Here is a 17,850-nt window from a genome sequence, read left to right on the forward strand (position 1 = left end):
ACAACCATCCCCTGGCTGTTTCCTTGTCACTCTGCAGCTGTCAAACACATTACCTAAACTAATGAAAAAATCATCAAGAAAATGAGCTTTTACATTTACTATTACATTAGATCTACCACTGGTAGGTCCTAAAACATCACCAGCACTGGGGCAAAAGCACAATGTAGAGCTCTGGACCTATAGGAGAAGTTCTTGCTGACCAGCTCATTCAGTAGGATTCCCAGAAGCTCCCTGCCTTCCTCCAAAAATGGCTTTGTTTTGCTGATGGGAATTAATCTCACACAAAATGCATAAACCACATCCTGCTGTCTGCCATGCCCTAAAAGTTCTTGTAAAAGCTGTCATCCTGCTCATGGAGAAAGCACTCCCACTCAGCACATCTCCCAGCCAGGACAGAAAACTGCAGGGAAGTCCCTGTAGTGTAGGAGAGCTTATTCATGATCTTTTCCACTAATTTAGCCTTCATTAGCCTTTCAGCTTTGGAATCAGGGGACCTCAGGTTATCACTGAACACTGCCTCAGATAATTTCAGAGGTAAGTTACACTCATGACTAAATTCCTCCAAGAGGTCCAGACTGTGACAGTGGCTGTTCCTGTTTCACTGGCCTGGGAGCCACTGACTGATGTATTTGTCAGTCTGTCAGTCCTTCTGAAATTATTCCATCATGTCAGTCCTGTCAAGTCACCTCACGAGACCAATCAACAGAGCTGGCCCTCACTGGCCTTGGAAGAAAAGCTTAAGTCAAGTAAAAATTACTCTCCAGGGGAAAATAAAGTTCTTCAATACCAGTTTAATCAGCAGTGTGTTACTACTCTGAAAAATGAGAGCATTTGTAAACCCCCCCATCCAAGAATGACTTGTGGGAGGAAGAGGTGACTAAGGAATTAAACTATCCAGTGGAGAGCAAATTGTGGTTTGTTGGCTCCACTGGGAACAAAAGGTCTATGGCTCGCTGCCCGAGCTCCAAGAGGACACGACTTGCAGTCGGTATTTCCATGGAAGTTGTTATGTGATTCATTAGCTCTGCTGGCCCCTCTCTCCTCCCTCCCTTCCCCCCACACCATCATTAAACTCATCTGGTCTCTTGAGCTCTTGCTTGGCAGAAATGGTGTTCTGACATCCAAGGGAGTTAAAATGAACTGCTCCCATGTTTGGGAGAAAGGGAGAGAGGCAGATGAGGGAGACTAAAGAGAGCACCCAGAAAAGATCTGACTACACACCCTGAAAACAAAGAACAGAAATGGCAAGAACATGCATTTCTACAAAAGCATTTATCTTGAAAGTCTCCTATGTTTTACACTGAAAAATCCCTCCCTCAAACTCAAATGAAGTCACCCCTGGGCCAGGACAAAACAGACATAAGAAAACAGATCAATACTGACTCAGTGCATGCACTGACACTTGATATTCTCATCCAAGCCATGTAAGCATGTTTTACAAATAAACACAATCCCAAAAAAAGCCTAACCCTTGGATAACCCCACCCGTCACCTTGTTCCAACAAGAGAAGTTAACATTTCCCATTCAAGCCATTCTTTCACGAAAGTTGTTGTGGGTATTGAGTCATTTTTTCCCACCTCTTCCCAAAGATATTCATCATCTATCACCTGCAGATGTTTAGAGGATAAACAACCCCCCTATCACCGTGTCAACCAGTGTAAAAGAATGCCAGTACTCCTGTTCAGAAATAACAGGAGGCCTCCCTGTTTCCAAGGCAAACTATGTTTGAAAGGCTTTCTCCCAGTAAATACCGTGCACTGGATAACTCTGGATTCTTCCATACAGCTCCCAGGAAATGTTCCAGCTATTCCACAGGTGCTCTGGCCTCTGTTTGTATACACTCTTTCCATTAGTTTGGGTAGCCAGTTTCAAAAACAGAAAACTAATTCTGCTGACAAAGTGCTGCAATATTCACTCGCCTTTCACATAATTTTCTGTACTACTTTATAGGTGTTTTCATTCTAAAACCTCCACTGGTTTTAAAAATATTCAGAGCACTGGGCAAACCAATGACTTGCAAGGAGCAGAGTTTTGGCAAAGAAGTGATGCAAACTTGGGTCACGCACCACAGAGTTCTCACAAATGATTGTAAAAGCTGTTTAAAGTAAGATTTAAATTAGACGCTAGGAAAAGCCAATAGAATTTAATGTTATTACAAGCAATCCTCTCAAATCCTTGTTAGACACTCTTAGGAAGATGGAGATTAACTTGAGATGATATTGGGCTGTTAGAGTTTTGTCTTCAGTTCAAAACATTCCCATCAGACACCAGCAGTGGATTTCTTTCCTCTGTCTTCTCCTCGCCACAGTCCCAGTTCTTTGATTCTCCTGTAGAATGTGTTAACTTTCAACTGCTCAGCTCAGAGGTAATAATTTCCTTCCTGTTCCTGGACAGCACTGACCAGCCCACCCAGAATTTACACTTAATAAGAAAACCCATTCAAGTACATAATACTCTTTTAAATATGTGAAAATAAATATTTTACTTGAAATAATAACTTCTATCATAATAGGCTCAGATTTTTAAAGACTTCAGTGCCCACTGACAACAAGAGAAGGAACAAAGCTTACCCCAAGATGGTAAGTTTGGGGTGAAAGACTTAGAGATGAGCCATAAGATGTCCATAAAGATTCCTAAGAAGGTAGACAAGATGACCCTGAATGTCATGCTCAGGGAAACAAGTCAAATTGGCCATGAGCTAGATCAATAAAGCAACCCATTCCTGGGGTTTAGTCTGGTTATTCCAAAACACAAGCTTAGAAGTACCACAGTTGTTCAAGATATTGGTGTTCCTGAATGAGAGCTGAATTAAGTTCACTCAAGCAGAAACAAAAACTGAGATACTACAACGTATCACGTTCTGATGTGAGAAGCAGGTTTTTGCATCTTAGCTGTCAAAAACACAATATCTGAGTGCTGAGCTCTCACACACAATAAGGACTATGCTGTCAGATTTTTTTTCTTTTTGTCAGCAGGAATGTTCCTGACTGTTTTTCATGGTTAAACATTGGAGTTTTGAACAGATAGTTCAATACAAAACATGGGTTTTCACTCCTACTCATACCTTAATAGGACTTTCAAACAAGACCTACTCCAGCCTGCACTTAAAAACTGAGAATAGTTTAAAAACTGCTTAGGTGCAGCACAAGTATAACTCTTTCCTTTTCAATAAAAAAATAAATCAGGAGAAAACAAAGGATGAAAGAGATTTTCAAACCCACAAGGGGTCTGCATGCTCATTTATCATCTCCGTTAACAGCAAGAAGCTGTTCAAAATGGCCCTGCAAAATCAGAGTCTGCTTGCTCCAATTGATCAGAAGTGAGCAGTGTATCTCCCCGGGCCATTATCCAGCTCTCCCTTAGTTTATTATCAGTACTACCCCTCCTAAATGACACTTTTAGCTCCAGCGAACTTCGCTGGCTGGCAGTGGCCAGCAGATTTCAGGGGCTGGGGATGTAGGCAGCCACGTTCTCCAGCCTAAAGTTTAACTTTCCCTTAGGGCAGCATTTCTTCTGGTGACTGGATACTGGCAGCTTTTGTGTTCTTCATTAGCCCGGTGATCAACACAGTGCTAGAGAGTTCTCACTACACCTCACTGCTGTTCCAGCACTCGCTGGCAGATCTGTTGTGAGATCTGCGAGCAGCAATGCAGCCCCGGCTAACAATTCCAGAGATCAGGTACATTTGTATTTGCTCTTAGAACAATACCTACATACCAACCCGAAGTCACAGAAACCCCTGCTCAAGCAAGAACAATTTTAATGGGATTTTGTGAATGAAATTCCCATGGCAACAGCAAGAAACAGAGTGCTAGGAAATACAACCGATTGTGGTTTTATGTGTGTTAGAGGGTTCTAAATTCGGAAAGAGACTGAGAAATAAGCAGCAGAAAATAGTGGACCTACGGGGTTTCGCCTCTCACTCACTATTTGAGAAACAAGCTAAATAAACCAGAAGGCAAGCGAAGCAGCACTACAGCATCAGGAACAAATTAGCAGCTGTGCTGGTGTACGGTGCAGACATTTGGCACACGGGGAATGCGATCTACCTGATACCAGCTTTGAGCTTTCTATGAAATCTGCTCCTGATTAACATGCAGAGCACTACACTTCTGAAAGGACAATGGTGGGAGACCTTCCACAAAGGCATCATTTTAAATTCTAAGGCCTGGAAAATTTCAGGCCTCAGGCCACGAACAATGGTGAAGGCTAACACAGCCAGGCTGCAGATCCTGACAAGTTCTATGTACATCACTACATCGGCTTTGTAACTTTTTAGCTGCATCATGCAGACTATGCCAAGAAAAAAAAAAAATCTGTCAGCGAGCAGGGTCCCTCCCTTGCAGGCATTCAGCTCCGAAGGATTCCTTTCAGAAAAGCCCCGTAAGGACGGTGCTGTGACCTCAGGTACGGAACGGCAATAAAGCGCATTTACGAGGCGAACAGCAGCAGTGTCCCCAGCAGGTGAGAAGCCACCAGCACCGGCTGTGACACCAGCCCCGTGCCGGCTCACCGCCGCGAACAAAACGCCATCCCCGCGGTGCCGCCGCCCCGCCGCTCGCACACACCTTGCTCGTGCTCCTCCGCTCTGCCCGGCTGGTTCCCCATCTCCTCTGCCCGCCCGGCTCCTCCCGAGCTCCCTCAGGCCGCCGGCGCCCCGCTCATGCCCGGTGCCGGCGCGGAGCCGCCCGTGGCCGCGGCCGGCCGAGCCCGCTCCGTGCGGAGCGGCGGCAGCGCTCGGAGCTGCTGGCGGCCCAGCCGCGCTGCGGCCCCGCCGAGGCGGCTGCGGCGCCGCCTCCTCCGCGCCCCGCTCCCGCTCCCGGCCGGGCTGGGCGGCAGCGAGCGGGGCAGCGCCGGGGGACACCCAGCGGCCGCCGCGGGAGCTGCAGCTCCGGCCGGGAGCGGCTCCAGCACCGCCGCCGGCGGAGCCTCCCCGCCCCGAACAGCCGTGGCGGACGGGGGGAATAGCAGAGAGCCCCTTCCGGGCGGGGTTTCTATTTGCTTGGGGTATTTCTAAGCAAAACGCTGAAACGCGGCTGGGGGAGAAGGAGGGCAGAGGGACCCTCAGCAGAGACCTGAGCAGCCAAATGTCTCCAAAGCAAAGCCAACATTAATTTTTCCCCAGTTTCAACACCCGAAGCGTGCTTACCATGGAGCAAACAGACCCTGCCCACAGATCTAACTACACTGCTGAGCACAGCAGTGACAAGGGCGGCTCCTACCTGTCACAAAAATGAGAGGACCAATTTCAGAGATGCTCAGCATCTCGTGAAAACGTAGATACCCCAAGGATGCTGAAATGCAGACTGGACTCCTCTGAAAACCTGACCATGATTGTGAGCATGAGCCCTTTCTGACAAGTCCCATCCATCAGATCTGTTCTGATATCCTCTGGGGCTATTCCTGGGTCAGCAGAGCACCCCCAGCTGCTCTCAGCCTCCACTGGTGCTGAGAACAGCACAGCAGGCTCACATCCCTATTATAGTAAAGAATATACAGGATTCAATGAGTACCATTGAAACCTATTTCTCTTTATTGAGGTAAGGATGTGGTGTTTTGCTCCTGAAAGTCTATTACAGTGATTTCCAAATTTTCCCTTATGCTAATAGAACAACAATCAAACCTGACAGCCAGAAGCACATCTAGACCTTCAGCCACAAACTGGAGCAGATTTCACACCATATCTCTATCATCAATATTTTTGCCTGTGACTGGCACTGCAAGAACAGCTACACAGGACAGGCCCACCCAGAGCCTGGCCAATGGCACATCTTTCCAAAAAATCAAGATGCTCCACACTCACGGAGCCCTGATGTACATGGGAAACAAGTATACTGAATGACTCCAGTGATCAGTTTCTCTTATGTGGATAATTAACAGAATCCTCTTGAGTCTTAGTTAAAAACAAATTCAGAAATAAGAAACTAGTGGGTCTCCTAGGCTCAAAACAACCTGAAAATAAAATACAAAGAATTAATCTATCTAGTTGTGAATCCACCATTTCAGATAAAGTATCTGGAGACCATTCAATATGACAGAAGCAGAATTTTGCTAATATTTCAGTATAATAGAATGAGTTCATTGGCAGTCTTCAGCTTTCCATTGTTCTTCCTCTGACACTTTATAGATGAAGTGAAAAGTTTTCATACAGCTGTCTCTATCTGGATGACATTAAAAAAAAACTCCTGTCTACTTCTGTCTTATGACATGTCAAACACAAAACTCTTTGTTTAATGAATAAGCCATCAAAGTTCTATAAAAAGGATTCAGTGATAGTGCATTCTTTCTCTAAAAGTCATCTTATGATCTCTTAAGTCTTGTATCTTACTATGGTGGGTACTCAGCCTGCCCTTTCCAAGGTACAGATGCAAACTTCCTCCAACTGTTGTTGAAATGTATCTCCCACAGAGATTTTCTTCCATTATAGACTAAAGAGTGACTTCTGTTTTTCGTCAACAGGACTCACCTGAGGGGCTGCATTAGCTGTGAGAGTCTGTTGGGCTGATAAATCCTGAAGCTGAGCATTTATTACTTCATCACTTGCTTTCCATTTCTGTAATCACAAAAGGGAATAGTGTAACAAGGTCCCAGTGCAGCGTTGGTGCAAGCCTGGAGCAATTATAAAATGTAATCACTGACTCAGAGCAAACACACCTGAAATCTGAGCGCTGTAGAACAGTCAGGACTGGAAGAACCAATCTGTTATTTTTGACAGTGGCACGAAATGTAAGTCAGAACATTCTAACACCATGATAGGGAGAATGATGTCAGGCCAAAAATTTCTAGCCCAGGTCCAAAATGAAAGGTAAAGCACGAATTTTTAAATACAGCTACAGCCTGAGCAGAAGGTATAGATAAGAGATTACTGCTTAGGGAGCTTGCAGCTCAAGCTGAGGAAAAAGGAGTAACAGCAAGCATGACATGGGGACCAGGGAACAAATCACAACAGATGCATGGCTTAATCCTTAGGCAACTATTTGTTATCTGAACATTTTACATTACTTTCCCTTCCCCTTCAGTAATAAAGGTATAAAAAAAATTGAATCCATTTCAGCTCTACAAAGCAGATTAGCTGGTCTCTTCCTAAGCATGAAGCTTGACTCATCCCCTTGCTCTTTTTTGAACTGCCAATAAACTTCACAAACATTCCTTTCCTATATAGTGAGAATGGGAAGTAATTATTGAAGGTGTGATGTACATAATTCTTTCAACTCCTTAGTCAAATGACAGGACTTGCTTGCCAGGCATAACTTTCTTTGCATCCTACTCATAACACAGCAAATAAATGAGTGTAATTGCTGTTCAAGTTGCAATCCAAACTCACAAGAACAAGTGTGAAGGTGCCACCAAATCTCAGATTTGCAGTGGCCAGGTACTTGACCACAGTCTCTCCAGAAAACTGAGGTCTAAAGAAGTTACAGATAGTGATGCTGGACTGAACTGAATGGGCCCTAAGGGTGGACTTCATGAACACCAGAGTTCGCACTATGACACTCTCCATTAATGCTAAAGATTTTACAAGCACCAAGTACATAAGTAGCAAGGAAAATAAATCTTCAGAATCTGTCTATTATTCCCAGTAGTGGACCTCAAAGAATTAGGAATATAACATCTAGAGCTGAATCCCAGATGAACAAAAGGTTTTTTTAACCATGCTAGAAACAAACTTTTTGTAGTGAAGATATTTGGTGAGGTCACAGTTCATGGCACAGAACCAGAGCCTTCCAGGAACCCATCTGAGATGGAGCTGTCAATCCCTCCCCTCTTGCTCTACAGTGTTAAAATCTAATATAAGCCAAAAGCTGATGAAAAAAAAAAAAAAAAACAGTGGAAAAAAAAATACTACAAGGAATGCCAAGCCCTCCCCTGATCTGCATACTTGTCAGACCAGGCCAGCTTTGCGTTCCTTTCCTTCTCCCTCCTGTTCTTTAAGTACAAACACCATGGCCCTCTGCCAAGGCATTCTGGCTGCAATAGATTTAGGCCCAGAGAATTTGTGTTAAGGATCATTTCTCTTCAAACCGGCTGAAGGAAAGCTGATAATTAACCTAGGGCAGATAGTCAGAGCAGGGTTGTGTTGACTTTGCTGAACAACTTCAGTAAAGAAGCCTGAAAAGACATGAAAACAAGCTGGGAGATCCTAGATTTGTGCTATTCCTGGAGCATCCAGGCATGCTCCCCACTGTTTAGGTGTCCCTAGGAAGGCTTTTGGGATCACCACAGGTCCCTTACAGCTGTAATGAATCCTCCCTATACACGTTGCGTTGAGCCAATTAACTGTCAACAATTTAATGAGTTAAGTCATTGCAGCCTTCAAGACTCAGCATTTCAGTATCTCTACCATACACTGAATCCTCTGAGCTGGCTCAGGTCCCAGAGGGGCTCACGTGTGCCAACAAAGTCATTCTCAGGAGAACATACAGAGAAAAGGGTCTCTTTCACAGGTGGTTTTAACAAGAAGCTGAATGCAGAATCTCTGAATGTGTTAACAGATTCAGCACAGGAAATGTAAATTCTGCAGTAGATTAGGACAGCAAGAAAATTTGAAAAAGGTACATTCTGCAGACAGTGTTGTCAGCAGAAGTTAATTCCTACTTGTTTAATAATGCAAGATGACTGCAGCCAGCCTGTGAATGCCTCTCAAAAAGCCTGTTATCCATAACAGGATCAGGTATCAGAAATCCTACCAGACAGCCTGTAAAGGCATTGGTCTCACTACAGTGCCAGTTATCAAAGAGGAAAAAGATGCCTGGAGAACAGTCATGTGAAGCAGCCCCCATTCCCAGCCATTCCAGGATGCACAACTGTCCGTGGATTACAGAGGGAAAGAGCAAAGCTTCAGAGGACATGAAAAACAACACAGCAATAAATAGAATACAAGAATATTTTCAGCAAAGGCATCAGCAATCAACAACTGTATTTGCAGGCAGTGGCAAAAAAAAAAAAAAATCCTTGTAAGAAGAAGTAAGAGAAACTTGACAAGTAGCAGCCATAACCTAAATCTGGAATGCCAAATTTGATCTACCTCAAATGTTGAGCTTTCCCTTCAGAGGATAGTGGGTGAAATCTTCTAAACTGGTGCTGAAACTCAGTCTGACTACTTGACACCTGGGGAAATCACACACAGAGGAAACATTTTGCTAAGGAATGCCAGGGAGGTTCAGGTTCATGTTTCTAGCAATATGTTAAACATCCTTGCATATATTTATTGGTGTGTGTAGATGTCAATATGCATATCCAGCTGCATGTAGAGCTCTGAATGTAAATGCAGACACATTTCCATTGCTTTGCATGCTAAATTCCTGCAGCACTTCTTGCCAATTTGAATGAGAGCCTTACAAAGCAATATTTTGAATCTTCCTTTCCTTTTTATACCATTTTTGGAACTAGAATCTCTTTGTAAGAAAGAATAATTATGCAAGAGCGGTGTCTTGTACCTGCAAGGGGGAGCAAAGTGCAAGTGGCTTTGCAGATGAGGTTTTGAAGCATATTTACAGCTCCTGGGAAAGCCCAGATGAGCTCAGCCATGTGGTTGCAGTGGAGCCTGGTGGAACAGAACATACTGATCTCATTAGTGTCCCTCACACTTGGCACTATCGTTCACAAGAAAAATGAGACAGTAACGAGCCTGAATGCAAAGTGCAGCAACCTCTCCCAAACCTATAGCAGTGCTTTGATGTGACAGATCATAAAAAGCAGGCGCTGTCAAAAGCTGATGTATGGCAGAGTAAAAGGGCCCCAAGGTCAGAGAGCTGTCCTTCAATAGAAATCACTTTCCTTTTTCCTGTCCTAATTGGGGGTGCATTAGCATCTTATGAACTGCTAAATTGTCAGATTTTTTTTTTCCCAAGGATTTTTTCTTTTTTAAGGAAAGCTTTTATTTAAAAGATACTTTCTTGAATTTTCTGACCATGGAGGGACAGCTTCTGGTCTGCATTAATTTCACATTAACCTACATTTTTACCCCACATCAGAAAGTGGCAAACAGCAAGCAGAGAATTTAGCTGAGAGAAGACAGTAAATGTGATAGAGTCCATATATTACTATCAAATAACAAGCAGAAAATGACAATTCTGTGAACGTGCAGGAAGCTCTGAAATCTGTAGCATGCCATATTTTCAATTTTGCTGGGTAAGAAGCATATCTAATGAGTGCTATGTGCAATAAAAGTACACACCAGTCTCCCCCTGCAATCAGCCACAGGTGAACAAGTCTCACCAGTGATATTCAAGCTTTCCCAGCACTAACATCAGTGCTGGCAGGGACCAGTTGGCCTCATTTAATTAAAGCCTTTATTTTCTGAATACCAGCACTATCTACACAGAAAAGCTGCAAGCAGCTGCTTCAGAGAGGAATCAAGACTTCTTTTCACATAAACTACATGAAAAAACAATGATGGACAAATGGAGTAATGGTATGTGCTCTACCAGCACTAGGAAGGCATTGAAGAGACACAGGTATCATATTTAATCACCGGGACATTAACTCTGATTATTGGGCAGGAATGTGAATGACAAATCACAGAAAAACTCATCACAACAGAGCCCCTCCTCACTGGAGCTGAAGATAGTTCAACCCAAACTGTGCCACAACAGATTATAAGCCTCAGGCCCTTCTATCGTTTTTCCTGACTATGCCAAATCTCTTGGTATTTTTGTTTCCCTGTTTAATTTGCTGGGTTTATTAAAGCAGCCTGTGTTGCAGAACAGCTTCATTTCCAATGCTGGCAATGTTCCATTCTGGGATTAGCAGCTTTTGTCCAGGTCACCTGCAGAGTTCAGAGCCTCGACACGAGATGCTGAGGAGATAATTGAAACTCTTAATATCTTTGAGCTTCTCTCCTCTATGCTCCTGGATTGGCACCATCTCCAGCCTTGGATGAGGATCAACTCAGCAGGAACACACAGAAAGCAACAGGTTTTTGTTATTTTGGCTGAAAACTCTGGCCAAGTATTGATTTTCCCATTTTATGCATAAAAATAAATGGTAATTTCTGATGGAGCAGGGGGTGACACAGCAGGCCACCCCTCACAGTCCTCCTGGCATCTTGCCTTCTCCCAGCCTCCAAAGATGTAGCACCTGTCTCCTGCATTGGGCTTTAGAGGGAACTTGAGCTCGTCAGGAAAATAACCAGAATTTCTATAAATGCTAAGGTAGGCGATAATAACATTGTTATTGATAGTTTTCTATTGTTTCTGAGGCAAATGATGTCTAGAGAGATTTAGCCTTTATTTAGCTATAAAAAATAAGCTGATGAAGCAACCTGAGAAAAAGTGCAGCTACCTCTTAATTACATTTTAGGGATAACTGATACCTCATATTGGAGCTGGCAGCACTTGATATAAAAATCAATATATTTGTGAGAAATGGGAATGGCTGAAATAGTCTCAATGCTTTTGGATGATGTGTGACTGGACTGTGCCGTGCCCATATCCTGTCTCACTCATTCCTGATGTCCAGACTCTTTTTGGTTCCTGTCCAACCTGACAGATAATAGCAGCTGTCACTGAAATCACATCAAAGCAGCACAGGAACATGATTAAATCAGACAGCCTCCAGGGAAATTCTCAGAAAGAGCTTGAACTGGGAGTTTGTATGGACTGAATGACAGAACTCAGAGCAAGGATTTGGAATGACTTCCAGACTCCATTGAGAAAGTAATTTCATCTGCCTGAACCTCAAATTTTCCATTTGCATACCAGTCCTGCCATGCAATGCTCTTTCTGAGAGGTATATGATCACACAAGAAGCTTTGAAATTCTCTGTGAAATTGCATTTTTTAGGGTTATTTGGCTTGCAGACCTCAACGGAGCAGAATCTGAAGTCATTGATTTCCTACAATCCTGAACCTTAGGGGAAGGGAGTCCTAATTTCTCATGAATACACAAACTTCTCTATATATTTTACAATCACTTATTTGCTATATGGTTTCACAGACTGGATGGTTTTATAAGTACATGCATTAAAATCAATGTATTCCAAGATTAGTGAACTTTTCCTCATGTTTTACAATTTCCCAGCTCTTTTTCATCTACTAAGACATTAAAAACAATGCCAGAGTTCTGTAGGCTTGGTTTTAACAAACCCAAACAGCCACTTCAGGACAGCACATGGGAAAACATCACGCTGTGGATAATGAAGCTGAATATGAGACATTTATTTCTCCCTGTGCGTCATTTCCCACTGCCTGTGATTTCAAAACTGCCAAGGAGTTACAAAACCAAACATCACAGCACAGAATTTCCAGCCAGCATCAGTCTCCAGCTCCATTTGCTCAACTCCATTTGCCAAGGATGGATACATGGGCTTGGCCTCATCCCTCTTTTAGTTATTTATGATTTACTGTGTTAGCTCCAAACAGGGCAGGCAGGGGCAGTTCCATCAATAAAAGGCTGGAATAAATAACTGAAACTCCACCAAGGGCAGCATAGACACAACCCTATTTAAACAACCCGTCTTTGAGGTCAACTATTTATTATCTGCAGTATTTGGAACCTGTCTTACTGCTCAAGGTCAACACACAAATGGTGGACAGTCACACCCAAAGAAGAAAGAAACCTAAGCTTTTGTATTTTCATACCTTTTTCATTGAAATTCTTTCACACAGACTATTATACCAAATGTGTACCACCAGAGTATGGCTGGAACTAATAGAATAAAATTTCAGTAAAATACTCAAACCACTCACTTGAGTAACAGACAAAAAAAAGCCCTAACAAGGTGGAGTCATAATGCCTGCAGTCAAGACATGAAAGGAAAACACAGAACAGATGAAGGCCATCAAAGAAACAAAAGAAAGTGATTTGGGAATAAATTTCTAGATTTACACATTTGGCTAGTACACAAACATCTGGATCTCTCAGCTACTGGAACGTTGTCATTTGGATTAGCTCCACAGTCAGCATTGCATCTTGATCCCAATCAGACTATTTGGGATGCCATTGCAATAAAATACAGCAGCTGAAAACATTCTCTCCTTTCCTACTTATGTTCCCCAGAACATGCTGTGCCCTCTGTCATGCTCACTGTTCGTTCTCTTAGCAACAATACACCATTTTAGTGGGACTATTGGTATTTTTTTCAGTGTGGCAAACATTCAGCTCTGCTCAATAAGATCAAGCACCTTCCAGTGACCCTGTCAATGACACATTCCCAGAATACAGCTGGCTTTCCAAGCATCCTTTTGGATCATAGAACCATTGTAAAAACAGACATGTAAGATACTGTATACACACTTAAAACAGTCCCTGTAAGAGCTGAGACAGTTCTTTAGATTAAAAACTATTTTAGAGGGGTAGCACATACATTCTTCGTGTTTATCTATACACTTGTTCTCTTTTCACTTAGCATTAATATTCCCATTTATGCTTCTACAAATGCTGATGCAAAGCAATATATGAGGTTATATCCAATGATATAATTTAAAGTGGCAAAGCAATACCCAGATGTAACTTGACCTCCATAAACCATTTCAGCCTTTGTATTTAAAGTAGTCATCATCATAAATCTCCCTCCTCCAACCCCAGTCATTACAGCTGCATACAGAAGAGGGCTCTCTATTCCAGTGCTTGTGTTTTGGTATCTGACATACGTATTCCATCCTGGACTCCCTGCAGTGCTGTTTCCCTGGCTGCATTCCCAGGATCCTGTGCTGCATCATCTGTACAGGTTTTCTTCTCCCTGCCTGGCTCCTCCCAAGCATCATGCCTCTTTATTGGCTTGTGAATCCCAAATTCCTTTGGATACAGCTAGTCACTATTAAATTTGAGGATTTACACGCTGATTAACAGCAGAATTGGATCTGTCTTTGTGTTACTATGAAACATTTGTGCTGTTACAAGACACACCATTTTCTTCCAAGAGTATATAAAGGTTTTTATATTTCATTTCTTTAAAAACAGAAATCCCTCTCTGGTTAGTAACACTGTTCTGTCACACAGTCAATACCTGCAAAGGCTGTGACAAATAGGGAGGTCATGGTCAAATTTAATAAGAGCTCACATTCCCTTGGAAATGCCACCAGGGAGCAGACAAAAGCAAGCATTTGCTGAGCTCCTGGGGGAAAGCAGAGCGCTTGCACCGAAGCCCTTGGTATGCAGATGGTGTCGCTGCCTTTCCAAACAAGCTTAGGTTTGAAACCTATGGGAACAAGCTGATGGGCTGAGACTGCTGGGGAGAGCGTGCCCCGGGCTAGCTCAGGAGCAGCACAGGCTGCACAGGAGGATGCCCAGGGCTGGCTCTTTGTTCTCACACCTCTGCGTGTCGCAGGAGCAGCGGGGAAACAGCTCTGCTCACTCCGTAGAGACAGAAGAGAGAATGGTATTGACAAACGGGGAAAACCTCAGGCAGCGAGCTCTCCGCTGCTGTCCTGCTCTGGAGACGGGGGGCTGGGTCCCCGGCTGGGTCCATCCCACCCCGGCCGGGACGGGCGTGGGCCACCGGCGCCACCGCCTGGCTGCTGGGGCTGCCCAGGCTCCTAAAACCATCCAGCGCATCCCTTTTCGCTTCGTGTCCCCGGCTCCGGCCCGACACTGCTAGGACCTTGGCAAACCAAGCGACACTCAGAGCACGGCTCACAGCACCTTTGTGCCTACCTGTGCTGGGCTTCAGCCGGCTCTCGGCAAGCTCTGAAATGGCTCCTGCTGTGATGGTCTTCTTCAGCCTGGAGACCCCCGCAGCTGCTGCTGGCCCAGGTTTGGTGAGCATGTCCTCGCTGCTTGCCCGCTTCAGCTGTGACACAGAGGGTGAAACAGGTCAGGACCCTGAATATTCCCATCAGTTAGTTTAAAATGCAAGATTCCTTGGAAAAAAATAACATTTCCGTAAAGTAACCCCACGGGAATATTGCCTTGATAACTGGAGTACATAATTTTTGTATTTGCACTGCATTCCAGGTTTTTGTGAAGTGGGTTAAGAGATAAAACACTTTTTCAACAATGAAGAATAAAAATGGGAAAGACTGTTCAAAAAGGCAAATAATTGAACAGCAACGAGAAACCAAGGTCCACTGGCAACTTTTGGGGAAGGAATCTCTGATGATACAAGTCTACTCTAAGTGCCTACTCAAGAAATCCATGGAGCAGAAGCACAAAGTAAGATTCAAAGAGAAACACTGAAATTATCTTGCTTCAGCAAGCAGAAATTGCAGCTTATCTCAGAACTTTGGCCAGCTGATTTCCCATTTGTGTGCCTCTAGTAACAGTTTCTAATTAATTTCAGGAAAAATACTTTAAGTATTTTAAGACCAAAGCTTTGGAAAGTCTCCCTAGAGCAGTAGTTTTCCTATACTTTTGAATCTCAGTAGTTTTCCTATACTTTTGAATCTGTGGACACCTAAAGTGTTTTCTCAAATGAAAATCCACCTCCTTTGAAGTTGTCCAGTGCCAGCGGGGGTCCCTGAAGCACAGGCTGAACACCACGGCTGGGTTAAGAGAAAAGAGAGCACACAACAAGCACTGCCCCTATTTAGTGGTTCCAGAATGTGAGACATTTAAGCAAAATGAAATCTTTCAACTCTAATTCCTTCTCCCTTTCATCTCCTCCTCTGACTCAGAGGCTGTGGTTTCCTGGACCCTGTAAGCCCATAAGTTTCAATAGCTGAACTGTTGACGATGCTCCAGGATACCAAACAAGGAACATTTTGCCTTCTGGCAGAGGTTTTGTCAGCTCAGTCTTAGGAGGAGAATGGAACAACCTGACTTTCTGACCTTCAGAGAGTTCTGCAGTCTCTCTGAAGTAATTTCTTCAATGTGTTCTTTCCTATACCAGCAACTACAGCGCATTTTCTACTCCTTTTCTTCAAGGAAGCCAATTTGGTAATTTTGCATTTGCAGCTGGATGACAATTTGAAGGCATTAGCTGTCATTAGGAAGAAATCTCTCCACAATTAACACTAAATTTAACAAATCAATCGTACCAGATTTCCTGATTAGTGTACTCAGTAGCATTCCTTCAGAGATGCTGCCTCAACCACACAGTACAACTTGCCTGGAGCACTGAAATACCCTATTGGTAAGTGCACAGCAAGGTCAATAAATTAATCCTTTCCTTGAAAATCTGTGACAATGAATGAAGTTTTAATCGAGATCTAAATACTGTACCCTGCTATCTACCGTTAATTAAACTTTATTACTGGAAAGTTACAACCTTGATCTGGATTTGGATGACAAGGTTATTTCTCTTTGCTGGCTGCAAGAGTGCAGATGCAGCAGCATTTCAGGTGCATTACTCAATTTTCTTAAAAACATTACTTGGACAGAAGTTTCTGTTATTTTTTAAATATATCTGTATTAAAAAATAGGATTCATAAAATGCATTTGTTATATTGCAATGTCTTCTGTTAAGATACTTTGCCTTGAAGGAAGAGGCACAGGTTTTAAGAATGCTGGAAATTCATTAATAAATCTCTTTGAATTTCTTTACATGTGTAACTATCAGCTGAACTAAGGATTTGCCATTTGTTTTCCCCCATCTTCAAAGTTTAGGCAATTCCCTCACCCAGAGAGCATACAGATACAGTACATGCAAAATACTTTGAGAAATATGTATTAATCTAATATACAACAAAACATAAATCTCCCTATACTTAACACAGTGGTTGTAGTAGTTTGAGGACTAAAGCAAAGCTTTAACCTGGAACAAGACTGGAATGCTTGAACAGTTTCCAAGGATTAGTACCTTGCTGAGCCGGGATTCAAAGGCAAGGGAAGTGGAGGATTTGGATGTCTTCATTCCTGTGGAGGTGGTGGAAAGAGGTTTTCCTCTGTCAACCCCATGGCTCCCTTGCTTTGCTATTGTACTCCAAGGCCTGGCACTACTCTTCATTTTCTTCCCAAGTAATTCAGTCTACAGACTCTAAAAAAAAAAAGTTTATATGTATTTATGCAGTCATACAAAAATATAACTTATCTTTTTTGACCTGAAAGGCAAGAGAGACATCTGGCATAAGTTTAAAGGGCTAAAAAGGCCATGCTAAACTCCCACAAACATCAGCACTGAGCCTAGAAAAACCTTCAGAGCAGGCCACAGCCACTTTTACTTTTCATACCAACCACAGAAGGAAAATTAACTTTTCTGGGGACTGTTTAAGTCCCAAAGCCTCACTCAGGCACAGCAGAACACCTGTGAGTACTGAAGCACAATGAAAGAGTAACTGAGAACATTGAAGCCCACAGCAATTTAAAACAACCCTGGGATAAAAGGAAAATAACTTATTTTACCATTAGATCCAGCATTTTCAACTGAAATAACATTCACTTTTAGAAAGTCACATGAGAAACAAGTTTCCTCAGATGGGTAGAAAATATATCATTAACTTATCAGAGTCTTCTGGAGGAGCAGCAGTTGATGTTGCCACAGTGATAAAAAGATGTTCCACAATACCAAGACTCACAAAACATAGTAAAAAAAAAATCAACTTCCTTGCAAACAAAGATCCACATCCACTATTCCTCAGAGATAAGCTTATGCAAGAGAGAAATCCTGCCAGGAATCAGCAAACAGACGTGATTTCCTTTTTTTGGATGTAGCTGAAGACATTTCAGCTGCCAGCAGGAACAACTAGCTTGTTTCCCTCAGCAGGCTGACAGCTGCCAGTTAAACAGCTCCCTCCACTCCTGGAGATCTAAACCCATACATTTTCACCAGCCATTGCCTAATCCACCCCATGAGCAGAATAACAGAATTATTTGGATATTTTTTCCAAGTCTCACCATCCTGCTGGGCTGGGAATGAGGGAGGGGAGGTGGCCTGATATCTCCTGTCCTCCTCCACTTCGTATGAGCAACATTTTTCTTCATTTTCCAAAATAGACACAGGATGTAGCTGTGGCTCAGCCTTGTGTAGGCAGA

At 43.2% G+C, this 17,850-nt stretch overlaps 1 protein-coding gene across 10 annotated transcripts in view; it reads right to left on the reverse strand.

The window, feature by feature from the left end:
* The window catches only part of SPECC1 (sperm antigen with calponin homology and coiled-coil domains 1), an 86,983-nt gene that overhangs the window by 49,943 nt on the left and 19,190 nt on the right, over positions 1-17,850 (reverse strand). For 9 of the 10 annotated variants that reach the window (XM_030288306.4, XM_030288305.4, XM_072937203.1 and 6 more), the window contains 2 exons: positions 16,679-16,855; positions 14,596-14,731 (listed from right to left, as the gene is read on the reverse strand). In XM_030288306.4, coding sequence (XP_030144166.3) covers positions 14,596-14,731; positions 16,679-16,825 — 283 coding nt within the window. In that variant the 5' untranslated portion in view covers positions 16,826-16,855. Of the gene's footprint in view, positions 1-4,569; positions 4,831-14,595; positions 14,732-16,678; positions 16,856-17,850 lie in introns of those variants that run through there. The other variant, XM_012568742.5, reaches the window with a different exon arrangement.

This window comes from Taeniopygia guttata, chromosome 19 (genome assembly GCF_048771995.1).
Source record: "Taeniopygia guttata chromosome 19, bTaeGut7.mat, whole genome shotgun sequence".
Classification (NCBI taxonomy): Eukaryota; Metazoa; Chordata; class Aves; order Passeriformes; family Estrildidae; genus Taeniopygia; species Taeniopygia guttata.